Below are 14,699 nucleotides of genomic sequence, written 5' to 3'. Positions count from 1 at the left end.
GGCAGCAGCTAGCTGATACAGGGGCCATGGAGGCCCTCGTCCTGTAAAATTGAAAGACAATGACAGAGAAAGTCACGGTTTGCCAGGTTTTATTTGTGAAGTCCGCTGTATCTGTACCAGAGAAGGTGGCAAAAAGTGCTTTGGAGGGGTCACGGTAAGGGAGGAGGGAAGGACCCCAGGGGAGCCCTTCGGGTGGAGGCAGGCCTGAGGTGGGAGGTGGGGAGGGGCAAGTGCAGAGCGGGCTGCAGCTAGGTGAGCTGAGGCCCCGGGGCGGGCTCAGCCCTTGGGGTCGTACACCCGACCCATGAAGACCGGGAACTTGTGCTGCTGGTCCCAGAGCAGGAAGAGGAAGGGCTGCTGCACTTCGAAGAGCAGCAAGTTGCGGGCCACGGAGACGACCGAGGCCGCAGTCGCCTCCACCCCGCTCTCCGTCAGCTCCAGGGTGGCCTGGTGCCGGATCCCAGACACCTGCACGTCTGGGTCCTCCGTCAGCCCGCACAGGTTGACGTCGTAGATGAAGTCAAAGTAATCTAGGGCGCAGACGGGGGAAACAACGCGTCAGAGGCCTGCACGACTGTCAACACGGGGACGCAGCCCGCGTTCAGCAGACGCTGTGAACGGAAAGCAACCTCTAAAAACTATAAAAAGTGAAATGTAAAAAATAGTCATTTAAAGTACTTTTAAAATTAAAATATTACGTTAAGAAACAAAACCAAAAAAGACCAGCACGGAAACCTCAGCAGTTGGAGACGTGGATCCTGATTTCCTGGGCTGATCCCAAGTTCCAACCCTCTCTTTCTCCTCCTCTTCCTTGGTTATCAAATTGTAATCACACTACAGTGTGCCTTCCAGTCCCGTTCGTGGGCTCCTTAATCCGTGGGCCCATCTTCACTCCAGTCACCACTTCCTCTCAAGTGGTCAGAGGCCTGGCCACAAGCCCCCCAAAACCCTGACAAGTGATGCCTCGGCTTCCTCATCAACAAGGATCTTGGAAACGAGGTGACGAATCAGAAGGAGGACGTTCGTTCTCAAATGACATCACGTACCAGGGCGTGAAACGAGATCAGGAAATGAGATCATCTATTAGGAGACCAAGTTTGATAAAAGAAAACGAAGGGATATGTATGGCACGCATTTGTCTTCAGTTGCTCAGTCATCCGACTCTGTGTGACCCCATGGACTGTAGCCCCCCAGGCTCCTCTGCCCATGGGATTCTCCAGGCAAGAATCCTGGAGTAGGTTGCCATTTCTTCCTCCAGGGGATCTTCCTGACCCAGGGATCGAACCCGGGTCTCCTGCATCTCCTGCATTGGCAGGCAGATTCCTTACCACTGAGCCACTTGGGAAGCCCAACCTGAGACGATGGATGTGAAAAACACTCAAGACAGTGTTGACCACATTTTAAGGCCCATCCCCCCACACACACAACCTCTTCTCCTCTGGGGGCCTAGGATCAATCCGGGGCTGCCAGGACTCACCCAGCATGTCCTGACTGCTCTGCACTTTGATGCGAGGCATCGTCAGGTGAGTGGGATGGAACTTGGTCATCTCCAGCTTCTTTATGACAGCTTTGAAGACGGCGGTGCTGAGAGCCTGCTCCAGGTCTTGGAGATGGTGTTTCACGGTCTGGGGCACCAGGATCACAAAGCTGAGGTTGTGAGACAGCTGCAGGCGGCCCACCTGGAGAGGAAGAGACGCACCTTATCAGTCTTCCTGCCCTGCTCTCTCCTGGCCCCTACCTTCTGGGACCCGAGGCTGGTCTCCAGTCTGTACTGTTTCAGGAAGGAGCCAGAACTAGGCTCGCAGGCTTTGCCACAAGATGGGGTGGCCAGGTAGGCAAACAGCGCTGGTCTCGCCCTGTGCTGGTGAGACACAGAGAAATGAGCTAGAGTTTCTGATTTCACAGGCTGAAGGTCACACCCATACTCTGCCACTGATGAGCTGTGCGATCCAGGCAAGCAATGGGACCTCTGAGCCCAGTTCCTTTCACGTATGTTGTGCATAAAGTGCAGAAAGCACATGATGTACCATCAGAGTTATCGGGTCTGTCCTTTCAAAGACTTTGGATGGCTTTTCCCTGCCTGTGAGGGTAGGTATAAACCTCCTGGTCTGGCATTCAACATGGTATACAAGCTGATCCCAGCCTACCTTTGCAGTTTGCCGGTAGAAAGACTTAGAACTGGCGGCCAGACAAAAGTCGGAGAGAAGTACAGGAGCCACAAGTGCAATACACGAGTGTTCTCAACTCGGGATGATTTGCCCCCAGTGACGTTTGGTAACGCTCAGAGCTGGCAGAAACGGGCGCTCAGAGTGCTACTGGCGTCTAGTGGGTAGAAGTCAGGGTCGCTCCTAAGTCCTGCAGGGCCGGGGACAGCGCCTTATACGAAGAATCACTGACCCAAAGTGTCAGTAGTGCCAAGAAGGGAACCCCAGATGGAGAGGACAGAAGAGACTATCACTGAAATGGCATTAAGGTCGAGGCTGAGAGATGGACAAGAATAATCTAGAATGCAGAACTCAACTGGGCGATGAAGACGTTAACTGAAACCAGTCAGTTGTTGGAATTTGAAAAACTGGCCCAGAAGAAGCAGGTTGCACACTGCTGTATCACGGGGCGAGCACGGCCACTCGGGCGCTGTCGGCAGAGGGGCTGCACGGGGTGCTGGCCGGACGCTGCGCCCTCCACATCCTGGTATGGGCCTCGCCTGTCTGACCAAAATCACCACGCTCTGGCCTTGAAATTTCCAGCTAGTAACCCTAGCGTACTTGAGTTGGTAAATCTAACCCCCTTCGTTGGGGAAATACTCCTTAAATCCCAGGAAAATTTAGAACGAAGTATGGGAATGACAGAATAAAGCAATTCTATAGTATGAACGCTGGGTGATAAGTTCAGAGTAATCTGTGTTTGTTATTTAAAATAGCGTGTATAATTTTTAAGAGTCAGACATGCTAGCTTCATGCTTTTGGACAAAGAGGGGTAGGATAGGTGCATTCGGTTTGAGAATAAAGTTGAGATGTTGATTGAAAGTTGATTTACTCTTCAGATTTAATTTTCATAAGTGGGCTTCAGGTGCCACAAGATATGGACAAACAGGGGTGTGATTCTGTCCAGTCAAGTATTTAACATGTTAAAAAAGAAAATCAAGTATGCCAAATGTACGAAGTATATTTATAAAGTATATAAGCTCATAATGCTTAGGGGAAGATTAATTAACCATATTTGTAAATGAAACAATGGCTTAAAGGAGTTTAATCTGGTCAATGTGGTTTAATTAAAGAACAAATGAAAGTGTTTTATAAAAAATTATGATTAATAATGTAGCAACTTCAGCTAAAAATTTAAAAGCTTAAGTAAAACTTTGATTTTGAATTTATAATGTGACCACATCAAATAAGTGAAGTGAAGTGAAAGTCAACTCAGTCATATCCAACTCTTTGTGACCCCACCGACTGCAGCACACTAGGCCTCCATATCCATCACCAACTCCTGGAGCTTGCTCAAACTCATGTCCATTGAGTTCGTGATACCATCCAACCATCTCATCCTCTGTTGTCCCCTTCTCCTCCCGCCTTCACTCTTTCCCAGCATCAGGGTCTTTTCCAGTGAGTCAGTTCTTCACATCAGGTGGCCAAAGAATTGGCGGTTCAGTTTCAGCATCAGTCCTTCCAATGAATATTCAGGACTGATTTCCTTTAGGATTAACTGGTTTGATCTCTTTGCAGTCCAAGGGACTCTCAAGAGTCTTCTCCAAGACTCTATACTCTTCTCCATGGACTCTATACAGTGCATGGGATTCTCCAGGCCAGAATACTGGAGTGGGCAGCCTTTCCCTTCTCCAGGAGGTCTTCCCAACCCAGGGATCGAACCCACGTCTCCCGTATTGCAGGCGGATTCTTTACCAGCTGAGCCACAGGGACGCCCATATCAAATAAAGTATTTGTTTAAAACCCATGGAACTGTAAAGAGTGGGGAAAGTGGAAGTGAAAGCGTTAGTCGCTCAGTCGTCTCCGACTGTTTGCGACCGCGTGGACTGCAGCCCGCCAGGCTCCTCTGTCCATGGGATTCTCTAGGCAAGAACACTGGAGTGGGCTGCCATTTCCTTCTCCAGGGCATCTTCCCAATCTAGGGATCAAACCCAGGCCTCCTGCCTTGCAGGTGGATTCTTTACCGGCTAAGTCACCTGGCCAAACCCAAAGAGTGGGAGGGGGGTTGCATAAAAACCCTCCTCCTTTGTCATTAAAAATCCCTCACCCTGATACTCTCCCCGCAAATACTGTGAGTTAGAGTGATGGCCCAAGCCTGCCCGGCATCCTCACGCTCTCTGCCTTGCACACGTATTCTGGTTCTGTTAAACAGTTGGCAATACTGAAAGCCATTGGGTGGGGGTGGATGGATGGAGACGTGGAGAAGGGCATGGGTGGTTAAGAGTGGTCAAAAGCAGCCGCTTCTGTGACATCTTCCTAGCCACTCATTCTGAGTGAGTTGCTCCCTTTAGCATCTTCCATTGAACATTCGTTTATTCAGCAAACATAATGAGCACTTATTATATGTGGCATTGCTCTCGGCCCTCAGATATTGTAGGGAAAAGAGAGAGAAAGTCTCTGATCACAAAATCTCAGAGAGATAGACAAGACTGCAATTAAATAGGCAAATAGACAACGTAATTCAGATAGTGGTAAGAACCCTGCTTTTGAACTGTGGTGCTGGGGAAGACTCCTGAGAGTCCTTCTGACAGCAAGGAGATCCAACCAGTCCATCCTAAAGGAAATCAACCCTGAATATTCATTGGGAGGACTGATGCTAAAGCTGAAGCTCCAATACTTTGGCCACCTGATGCAAAGGGCAGACTGCTGGGGAAGATTGAGGGCAGAAGGAGAAGGGGGTGACAGAAGATGAGATGGTTCGATGGCATCACCAACTCAATGGACACGAGTTCGAGCAAACTCTGGGAGACAGTGAAGGACAGGGAAGCCTGGCGTGCTGAAGTCAATAGGGTCACAAAGAGCTGGGCACGACTTAGCAACTGAACAACACAAAGACAATACAGTCCATGGATATATTAGTAACAAAACATTATTAGGAATAAGACAGGGTGAGGAGGAGGCGACTTTAAGCAGGGGGAGGTCTCCTCCACCTAGCTGACCTTTTAGCTGACACCAGATGAGCCAGAGGAACAAGGTATGTGACAATCTGCCTGCAGAGGGTCCAGCAGAGGGAAAGGGTAGGAAAGCTTCCAGGGTGGAAACAGCCCTGGCATGTTCCAGAACAGGTCCTGTCTTTCTCAGCCTGACCCCGCATCACTGGGCATCTCCTGCTGTTCCCTGTCTCATAGGTCTGTGCCCTGCTACCTTAACAAGGCAGAAATATCTGGTCACTCATGTGCACGGCGCTATATTTAAAATGGGAAACCAACAGCGACCTGCTGTGCAGCACAAGGAACTCTGTTCAGGGTTACGTGGCAGCCTGGAAGGGAGGGGGTTTGGGGGAGAGGGTGCACGCACACGTAGGGCTGAGTCCCTTCACTGTTCGCCTGAAACTATCACAGCATTGTTTAACCGGCTATGAGTGTGTGCATGTGTGCGTGTGTGCTCAGTCCTGTCCGACTCTTTGTGACCTCATGGACTGTGGCCCACCAGGCTCCTATGTCTATGGAATTTTCCAGGCAAGAATACTGGAGTGGGTTGCCATTTTCTTTTCCAGGGGATCTTCCCGACCCAGGGATCAAACCCACATCTCCTGCATCTCCAGGATTGGTAGGCAGATTCTTTACCACTGAGCCATCTGGGAAGCCCTAACTGGCTGTACACCAAGACAAAATAAAAAGTTTAAGAAAGAAATAAATAACAACATAAGGAAGAAAACCAAGAAAACATCTGGTCTCTCTTCCTTCCCTCTTCATTCACTGAAATCATACTGTTCAATTTCTGCCAAGGAACTTAAGCCATTTAACACATGCACACGCATGCATTTACTACATACATGAACACATGGATATACCCAGACGTGTGCACACATATGTACACAGATGCATGCGTACACCGGGACACACACAGGAGTTCCTAAGCAAGCAGGGTCTACTGGTGGGTTGACTGGGAAGAGAAACCAAGACACAGAACAGGAACACGACTCACGTTTTGCCATTTGACGCAGTAGAGACGCAGGAGGAAACTAGAATCTTGCTTTCCAACCTCAAATATATAATGCCTCCCTTGGCCCAGGCTGGAGAGGGGGAGAAGGAGAAAAGATAGGGTGGAAACAGAGATGGAAGCAGGACAGAAGATGGGTTTTCAGTGGAAGGGTGCGCCCCACACCAATGGAGCCAGAGCAGAAAGGAAGTCAGGACGCGCGAGAGGCTCTGAGACAGGAGTGGGGAGGGCCAAGAACTCACCCGGGCGTTCAGAGTCCGGTCTGTGAAAGAGGCCACAGGGTACTTCTTGCTGTTCATCATGGGCACTTTGATGGCAGAGGATTTGAGGTGAAAGGGCTTTGTGCTTGTTCTGCCTTTATCAAAGGCTATCTTCCACTTGGCTAGAGGGAAGAGCAGGGGGAGGGTGACTCTAAGGCGTGTGGGGACCGGAGGAAAGGGAGTTAAATGCTCTGTGGGCACGGGGTGGGGCAGGTACCAGGGATCCAGGGGTGGAGCTTGGGGTTGAGTGGGTTTCAAACCAGGAAGGGAAGGAAGATCTCAGGATGGGGAGACTCCCCCTTACCGCTCAGGGCGACAGCGTTGAGGAGGATGAGGCGGGTGTCCTCAGGCAGGCTGTCCAGCAGCCGCCTGATCCTGAGGTTGGTCTTCTTGGCCACCCAGTCATTGATAAGCTCCAAGCTGGCTGTGCTGTCATTTCCCAGGGGTCTCGGGCTGCTGCCATAGAGCCTCTGAGAGGCCTCGGCGAAGGTGTCCTTGATGGTCAGGTCTGCAGGGATGGGGAGGAGGGTCGGGTGAGAGACGCAGGCTCGAGATCCGGGACATCCTCTCCTCTTCCGGGAGTAGCCCTGCAGAGGGAGCTGGCTTCTACCCCATGAACGCGGTGTGGAGCAGGGCTGCAGCCCCTCCTCTGACAGACGCTCCGTAGCCCAGACCCTGAGCTGAGAGCAGGAGGCCCTGTCCCAGGCCTCTACTGCTGGGCGGCCGTGGCTCAGCAAGGCAGCTCTTTGAGATCTTAGCTTGCATTTGCCCGTATTTTTCTTCTTTTCTTCCCTTCATTCAGACTGCTTTCTAGTCTCAGTGGAAGGTTGTAACAGGACTTTCTGGGTTTTGCTCTCCAAAACCCAGGCCTACTAGAGAAAAAAAGTGTTTGAAACAAAAAATTTTCCTGAACTAAATACTAAATATTGACTGCAGCTGTGTTTTCTGCCAACCTAGCAAGACAGAGGATAAATTCGATTTATAGCAAATGAGTAAAAAAGGCAAAGTTTCTTGAACCCCTCTGAGTCATAATTTTCCCATCTCTAAAAGAAGTTTTTTTATTTTTTTTTAAGATGAGTTTTCTTTCTTTCCTTCTTTTTTCTTCCCCATATTTTCTCGTTTATTTTTTTTGGCCACGCAGAGCAGCACACAGGCTCTTAGTTCCCGGACCAGGGATTGAACCTGTGCTGCCTGCAGTGGAAGCGTGGAGTTCTAACAAGTGGATGGCCAGGGAATTCCAATATTTTCTCAGTGTTTTTTTTTTTTTTTTTTTTAACAATGAATGAGTATTGCTTTTACAGTTAAAAAAAAGACAGAATTTTTTTCCCCAGTTTAAAAGTGGATCACACTAAACCTGTAATTTTTAAGCTCAGGAGAACTGAGGTTTCAAATGTAGTCATGTCTGAAGCCCACAACACTAAAGGGCTCTGGTTGAGGCTGGGTGGGAGTTCAGAGCCCACCTGGATCCATCCGGTCTCACAGAAAGTGCTGCCCCACCCCCCACCCCCATCCCCTCCCCCACCCAGCCCCCTCCCCTCAGCCTCCCTCACTCCCACTCCCACCTGCAGCAGTTCTGCAGAAACCTCGGGCTCTGGGGAACAAAATCTGAACGAACTGCATTAGATCATTTTGGAAGCTTATTGCTCTGATGTTGTTGTTATCGTTTAATTGCTAAGTCACGTCCGCCTCTTTTGCAACCCCATGGACTGTAGCCCGCCAGGCTCCTCTGTCCGTGGAATTTTCCGGGCAAGAATCCCAGGGTGGGTTGCCCTTTCCTCCTCCAGGGGGATCTTTCCGACCCATGGATCGAACCCATGTCTCCTGCATTGGCAGGTGGATTCTTTACCACTGACTGCTCTGATCACCTCACCTAATAATGCAACATGCGTAAATGGCAACAAATTCATGTAACAAACACACAAAGAACAGGAGGCCCAAGACCCCCTGACCCTGGTTCACACACTTTCTCTGTTTTTTGGCCTCACAGCTGGCGGGATCTTAGTTCCCCAACAAGGCTCAAACCTGAACTCGGCCAGTGAAAGGTCAGAGTCTTCAGCACTGGGCCCCCCGGGCATCCCCAGACTGACATGGTTTGGTCTATTTCACGCCTAGAGCCCTCCAGCCCTCCAGCCCTCCCTGCTCCTGAATGCAGAGGACTGTTCTTACTTTGATGAAATTGATGACTGCAAATGACTTGCCCACGATCTCACCTGGGCACCTATCTGGCACCCAGGAGCCACCTGGTGTTTCTCAGGCCCCGCCCTGCTCTGCATGCCTCCCCACCCACCCCCACCCTCACCCCCCCAACCCCTCCCCCCCGGCTTCTGGTTCTAACATTCCCTCTGTCCTCTCTTTCCCCAGTGCTACAGATGGATCGTTTAGTCACTCAGTCATGTCCTGCTCTTGCAACCCCACGGACTGTAGCCTGCCAGGCTCCTCTGCCCATGGGATTCTCCAGGCAAGTATCCTGGAGTGGGCTGTCATTTCCTCCTCCATCCCCAGTGCTAGGCACCCACTCAAATCCTGAGGGCCCAGCTCAGCCCCTGCTGTCCTTCCCCCTAACACTCACCTGAGCTGTGGAAGATCTGAGAGAACGAGGTGAAACCTTCGGACATGAAGGCCCTCAGGGCGTGGTGGACACAGCTGAAGTTCTGGGGGTAAGAGAGGAGGCGCTCCAGGCTGACCCTGGTTTCTCCTCCAGCCCCTGCAGCCAAGAGCAGAGAGCGGAGGGGGGCCAGGGTTAAGAGACCAGGCTGCAATGGTGGGGCTGGGGGGTTAACCCCGTATCATCAGAGCCAGAAATGGTTTCAAAGACAACACATGTCAGAAAGAGAAGGGTGGGGGAATTATGAACAATCCAGAATTTTCTAGGACTAAATATTCCCTTCCTGCATTTTCCTACCTAATTTTAATACCACTTGTCACCCAAAGCCTGGTCCAGTCACCACCTGTCCCACACAACCTCTTATTTAGTCGGTTCGGGTTTACAAAGGTTCAGCCTGTAACCAGGGACACTAGCTCGTCATTAAGAAGAGAGAGCAGAGACTCATAAAAGATGCCCAATTCCCTTTCCCTTGTTCATCATTAAATACTGATTGTCCACACCTTCTGGGTAGTAATAGAATTCAGCAAGCACTCACTTTGTTCCAGGCATCGTAGGTGCTTCTCCCATAGTATCTCTTTGAATCTTCACTGTAACCCTTTTATGTAAGGACAGTTACTATCCCCATTATGCAGATGAGAAAACTGAGGTTTAAGAGAGGAAGTAATCTACTCATTTTAAGATCATGGAGTTCATAACTGGAGGGTGGACAAAAAATTCAAGCCAGTTTTGGGGGAGGGGCAATAACAAAATTAACTGAAACCAATCAAACGAAATGTGCATCCCAGGGGACACTTGGCCGCATGTGGAGACATTCTGGGTGTCACACCTGGAGGTGTGGGGTGCTGCTGGCATCTATCGGATACAGGCCAGGGACGTTAGGATTCTGGGACTCTAGTTGAAAGGTTCCCCTGTTCCTCACTGTATTGGCTGCAGTAGCCTTCCTGGAATTCCCCTTTGGAGCAACAGCTGTTTCCATTGCCTGGAGCACTTTTTTGTGCCATTTCTAGGGTAAATTACCCCAGGGGACTTGACAGTGGTCTTTCAGGGAAGTGGAGGGATTAACACTTTTTTGACCTCCTGCCACATTAGGCACTGGGCTATCTGGCTAATTTTTCTTTTTTTAAGGGTGGCTCAGATGGTAAAGCGTCTGCCTGCCATGCGGGAGACGATCCCTGAGTTGGATAGATCCCCTGGAGAAGGATACGGCACCCCATTCCAGTACTCTTGCCTGGAAAATTCCAGGGACTGAGGAGCCTGGTAGACTACAATCCATGGGGTCGCAAAGAGTCAGACACGACTGAGCAACTTCACTTTCACTTTTCACTTTCACAACCATTTCCATTTTACACAGAGGACTCAGGCTCAGAGAAGTTAAGTGATCCACCCAAGCTCACATAGCTGAAAAGCAGCTTTGTTATGGTTCTACTCTATGTCCCTCTCTTGTCGTTTCCTTATGGTCTTACCCTGAACCATGATGGATGGGCTGCAACCTTATTTACATGCTCTTGCACAGGTCATAGGATTTTATAAGCCATGCTCAGTCACTAAGACGTGTCTGACTCTTTGAGACCCCGTGGACTGTAGCCTGCCAGGCTCCTCTGTCCATGGAACTCTCCAGGCAAGAATACTGGAGTGGGTTGCCATTTCCTCCTCCAGGGGATCTTCCTGACCCAGGGATTGAACCCATGTCTCCTGCAATGGCGGGCAGATTCTTTACCACTGAGCCACCTGGGAAGCCCTTTATTATAAGTAGTGCCTATTAAATGATTGTTAAATGAAAGAATAAATGTAAGTTCCAGAATAAAAAGATTCCCACCCCCAACGCAGCCCATTTTCACAGCTTCCTTCCTTTGGCATAGCTGTATCTATATCCAGATACCTACCCTGCCTCAGTGAGTGAAAGTGAAAGTCACTCAGTCATGTCTGACTCTTTGTGACCCCATGGACTATACAGTCCGTGGAATTCTCCAGGCCAGAATACTGGAGTGGGTAGACTTTCCTTTCTCCAGGGTATCGTCCCAACCCAGGGATTGAACCCAGGTCTCCCTACAGGTGGATTCTTTACCAGCTGAGCCACCAGGGGAGTCCAAGAACACTGGAGTGGGTAGCCTATCGCTTGTTCAGCGGATCATCCCGACCCAGGAATCAAACCTGGGTCTTCTGCATTGCAGGCGGATTCTTTATCAACTGAGCTATCAGGGACCCTGCCTCAAGGGAACGTCAAACACAGGAGCTGGAGAGAACTCGGGTTCTTACCAAGCAGGATTTGGGTGAGGAGGCTGGCAATGCTGAAGGGGGAAAAGATGAAGTTGGTCTCCCTCTTCTTCAACACTGAGAAGTCCTGGTAGAGCCTCAGGGAGAAGTCTGTCAAAGCCTCCCCCAGCACCGCCTCTGCTGAGCGGATCTCCGAGTCAGAGCAGGAGGTGACGGGCGCCAGGCAGAAGGGCTCAGCAGTGGGCTGGATAGTTGATTGGACCGGTTCAGTGGCAGGCTGGCTGAAGGGCTTGGTGACAGTGGCTGGCACGACGGTCAGGTTAGTTATCGGCAAGGTGGGAGAGTCCTCGTTGCCTTGAATGGACTCACCATCGAGAATACCTCCTTTCTGGCTGTCTCCTTCACTTTCCCCTTCTTGTAAGTTCCCTGGGCCGACGATCATATCTGAGGTGACTCTGTCCTGTGGTTCAAGAGACTTTCTTTCTTTCTTTCATTATGAGGCACAGTCCCCTTTAAACACAAACACTCAAAGAGAAGGTGGGATGGGTTGCTTGGTTGCTAAGTCTGTCCGACTCTTTGCGACCCCATGGACTGTAGCCCACCAGGCTCCTCTGTCCGTGGGATTTCCCAGGCAAGAACACTGGAGTGGGTTGCCATTTCCTGCTCCAGGGGATCTTCCCAACCCAGGGATTGAACCCGCGTCTCCTGCATTGGCAGGTGGATTCTTTACCACTGAGCCGCCAGAGCATCAAAGGTGGGATACCAGAGAATTGTTCCTGGCAAAGCTTGGTAGGACAGGGGCCTGCCCTGGAGCCTCACCATGGATTGCTTCAGAGAAAGCCCGCATTATCCCATTTAACTGATAAAAGAAGCCAATAACTGAGACAAATTCAGCAACTAGCACAGGGTCTTAAGAGAAGCTGGAGGAAAAACTAGGGGTCAGACTTGGGTCTCTGCTTCCAGATGCCTTGATCACCACCACATTATCTGATCCATCTCAAAGGGCAATGCTAAAGTCAACTTCCGCACACACCCACCGAATGCACAAGCCAAGGCAAACACCCCCCTTTCTCCCTGTCTCACCCCTTACCCCTGACCTCCGGCACCACTGGGGGGAGCCTTCCCACCCTCACCCCGCAGCTCAGGTTTCCACGAGGAGCTCTTGCTTTTTAGTTTCAAAATGCTGTCCATCTCCTTCGCCTTTCTGCTTTATTCTCCACCTTGTGCAGCAGGGCTGGTCAGCTCGCCTAAGTACCAGGCTCCGGGCCACCACAGCGGGTACGGGGTGGCGGGCCAGGCAGGATTAGACCCTAGGTGGGTCTGAGTCCTTGCTCTTTCCAAGCTGTGTACTCAACTCTGGTGGGAGGACCCCTGGTGTCGATCTCAGGAGGAGCTCTCGAATTCCCCGGAGCCAGAAGGGTTAACCTCAGCCCTGCTCCCGCCTGGCCCGCGCAGGGGTCACTCACCCCAGCCAGCAGCAGCAGCAGCAGGAGGGTCAGCGGGGTCAGCCTGGAGGCCATCTGGGAGGCGACTTCAGCCCGGACCTGCAGGGTCAGCCCGCTTCGGGTGCCAGCTCGGAGCCTGGGGTCTGGGGGCCCCCCCGCACGCCCACCCCCACGGAGCCCGCCCCCATTCAACGCCCCCTCCCGCCTCCCGCCCGGGCGCCTCCTCCCGGCGCCTCCCCCTGTTTTGTTGTTCCCAGACCGCGTCCCTTTCCCGGCTCGGCTGGCCCCTCGTCCCAGCCCCCTCCCAGGCCCGGGGGCTGGTCCACCTGCTCCATCTAGAGGGTCCCGCTGCAGCTCAACAATGAGGCCGGGCGGGGAGGGGGGCGGTCGGAGGGGGCCGGGGGAGGGGAGGGGAGGGAAGGGGCACCGGCGACGCCCAGAGGCCGCAGAGACAGGGGGGCCTGCGGGAGGGAGGGAAGTGAGGACGGGAGACCGCCTTCCTCCCCAAACCCCCATCCGCCAGCACAAACCTGCTCCTAAGTTCCGATCGCTGCGCTGCCTCGGCCGACTCAGCGGCTAGTCCCCCAGGGTTAGGGAGGCTGCGATGGGTGGGGGTTCGGTCGTAGCTATTGGTTGGCCCAGGACACTGCCCAGTTACAAATTAAGGCGGATAGAGGGCTGGTGTGGTTTCCCGTAAATCAGGCTGGGCCGGACCACTTGGTCCAGCCCCCTCCTGGAATTTCAGTTCAAAGCCCCTGGAGATCCCGGCTGGGGAAGCTGGGGTGCAGATCTCAGCTGGGCACAGCCGGCGTCCTGCTCCCTCTGCACCTGGCGGTGATGGAGCCATCCCAGACCCCAAATGTCCCAGACCTGCAGCTTACCAGCAAGCTGCCTTCCTGGAACTGCTCTTTGGACTGGATCCCTAAAGGAACGCCCTGGAAAGAGGCCCAGCGGTGCCCATTTGATGTAATAGCTAAGAGCCTCTGGCTCACTTGGTGAGCCTTCTCCTGAAGATAAAGCCTAAACTGGACCTCCTGAGGTCCTGATTTCACCCCTGCTCTCCTCCGTGGCTGTTTCCCCTTCTTTTCTTGGCTACCTGGAGTCCGTGGTTCTACCTATCTGTAACACGCAAGGAATCTGGGACACCCAGTCCAGCAAGCTTTCACCTTAATGAAAAACAGAAAACTGGGAAAACCAAAACCAAAACCAGAAAGAAAAAAAAACAACCCAGAAAGCTGGGTATCTGTGTCGAGGGGTGGGAGGCTGGAGACTGGGGGCCGATGGACCCCACTGTGAGACCTGGCTTGTGTGTGAACCGAGCAAGTTGCTTTCCCTCTCCATACCTAGCTTCCCTCCCAGGGTTCCCAGGTAAAATACAGGAAGAAGCTCAATTAGATTTGAATTTCAGATAAACAAAGAAAAGTTTCTTTGAAAATATGTCCCATGCAATATTAGGACCTACTTACATTAAAAAAAAAATTTTTTTTTGTGGACGTTTATCTGAAATTCAGATTTAACTAGACATTCTGCATCTTATTTGCTAAATCTGGCAACCCTACCTCTGCAAAACACGGTGGTCTCTGGTGGCCTGATACAGCTCTGATGGCCTGTGGTCGGGTCACTGCCAGGCCTGTCCTGTTTGGCACATTCTGGAAAGTTGGCTGCTAGTACCAGAGCTGCTGTTCCAATGGGCCGACCAGGAACAGGGGCAAGAGAACACTTATGGGCTGCTGGGGGCATCCGTGGGAAAGACTCACAAAGACGGTACCGGCTTCTCAGGTCCTCATTCCTTGGGGCCACAGGGGAACCTCCCAAGTCGGGGGTGGGAGGGAAGTCCCTTTACATCAAGCCCTGGCCGCCAACAGCTGTACAGGCAGTGATACTCCTCTGTCCCCCGGGCTCGAGCTGCGCCAACCTGAACATAGGAGACAGCTGAACAAAAAGAAGCTGGTGGAAAGCCACGTCCTTCATCCTTTCATTAATGCTCATGACATCTACGACATGGGTGCTAACATTAATTCCATGTGAA

At 51.7% G+C, this 14,699-nt stretch overlaps 1 protein-coding gene across 1 annotated transcript; it reads right to left on the bottom strand.

The window, feature by feature from the left end:
- Positions 1–72: 72 nt before the first annotated feature.
- SERPING1 (serpin family G member 1) lies at positions 73–13,241 on the bottom strand. Its single transcript, NM_174821.3, has 8 exons — positions 13,201–13,241; positions 12,692–12,769; positions 11,268–11,685; positions 8,976–9,110; positions 6,711–6,914; positions 6,389–6,528; positions 1,478–1,679; positions 73–530 (listed from the first exon to the last, which is right to left on the bottom strand). Exons 2-8 carry the CDS (start codon positions 12,743–12,745, stop codon positions 277–279), a joined length of 1,407 nt encoding a protein of 468 aa, NP_777246.2. The 5' UTR covers positions 12,746–12,769; positions 13,201–13,241; the 3' UTR covers positions 73–276.
- Positions 13,242–14,699: the final 1,458 nt, after the last annotated feature.

Source organism: Bos taurus, chromosome 15 (genome assembly GCF_002263795.3).
Source record: "Bos taurus isolate L1 Dominette 01449 registration number 42190680 breed Hereford chromosome 15, ARS-UCD2.0, whole genome shotgun sequence".
In the NCBI taxonomy this organism is placed as follows: Eukaryota; Metazoa; Chordata; class Mammalia; order Artiodactyla; family Bovidae; genus Bos; species Bos taurus.
Note: the sequence above shows the minus strand (reverse complement) of the source record. Positions and strands in the feature narration are given on the sequence as shown.

Coding starts and splice junctions, on each gene's coding strand:
- SERPING1 (NM_174821.3), bottom strand. CDS start 12,745: ATGGCCTCCAGGCTGACCCCGCTGACCCTCCTGCTGCTGCTGCTGCTG. Junction 9,111..11,267: donor CCTCACCCAAATCCTGCTTG/GTAAGAACCCGA, acceptor TCTTGGCTGCAG/GGGCTGGAGGAGAAACCAGG. Junction 6,915..8,975: donor TCAGATCTTCCACAGCTCAG/GTGAGTGTTAGG, acceptor CCATCCCTGCAG/ACCTGACCATCAAGGACACC.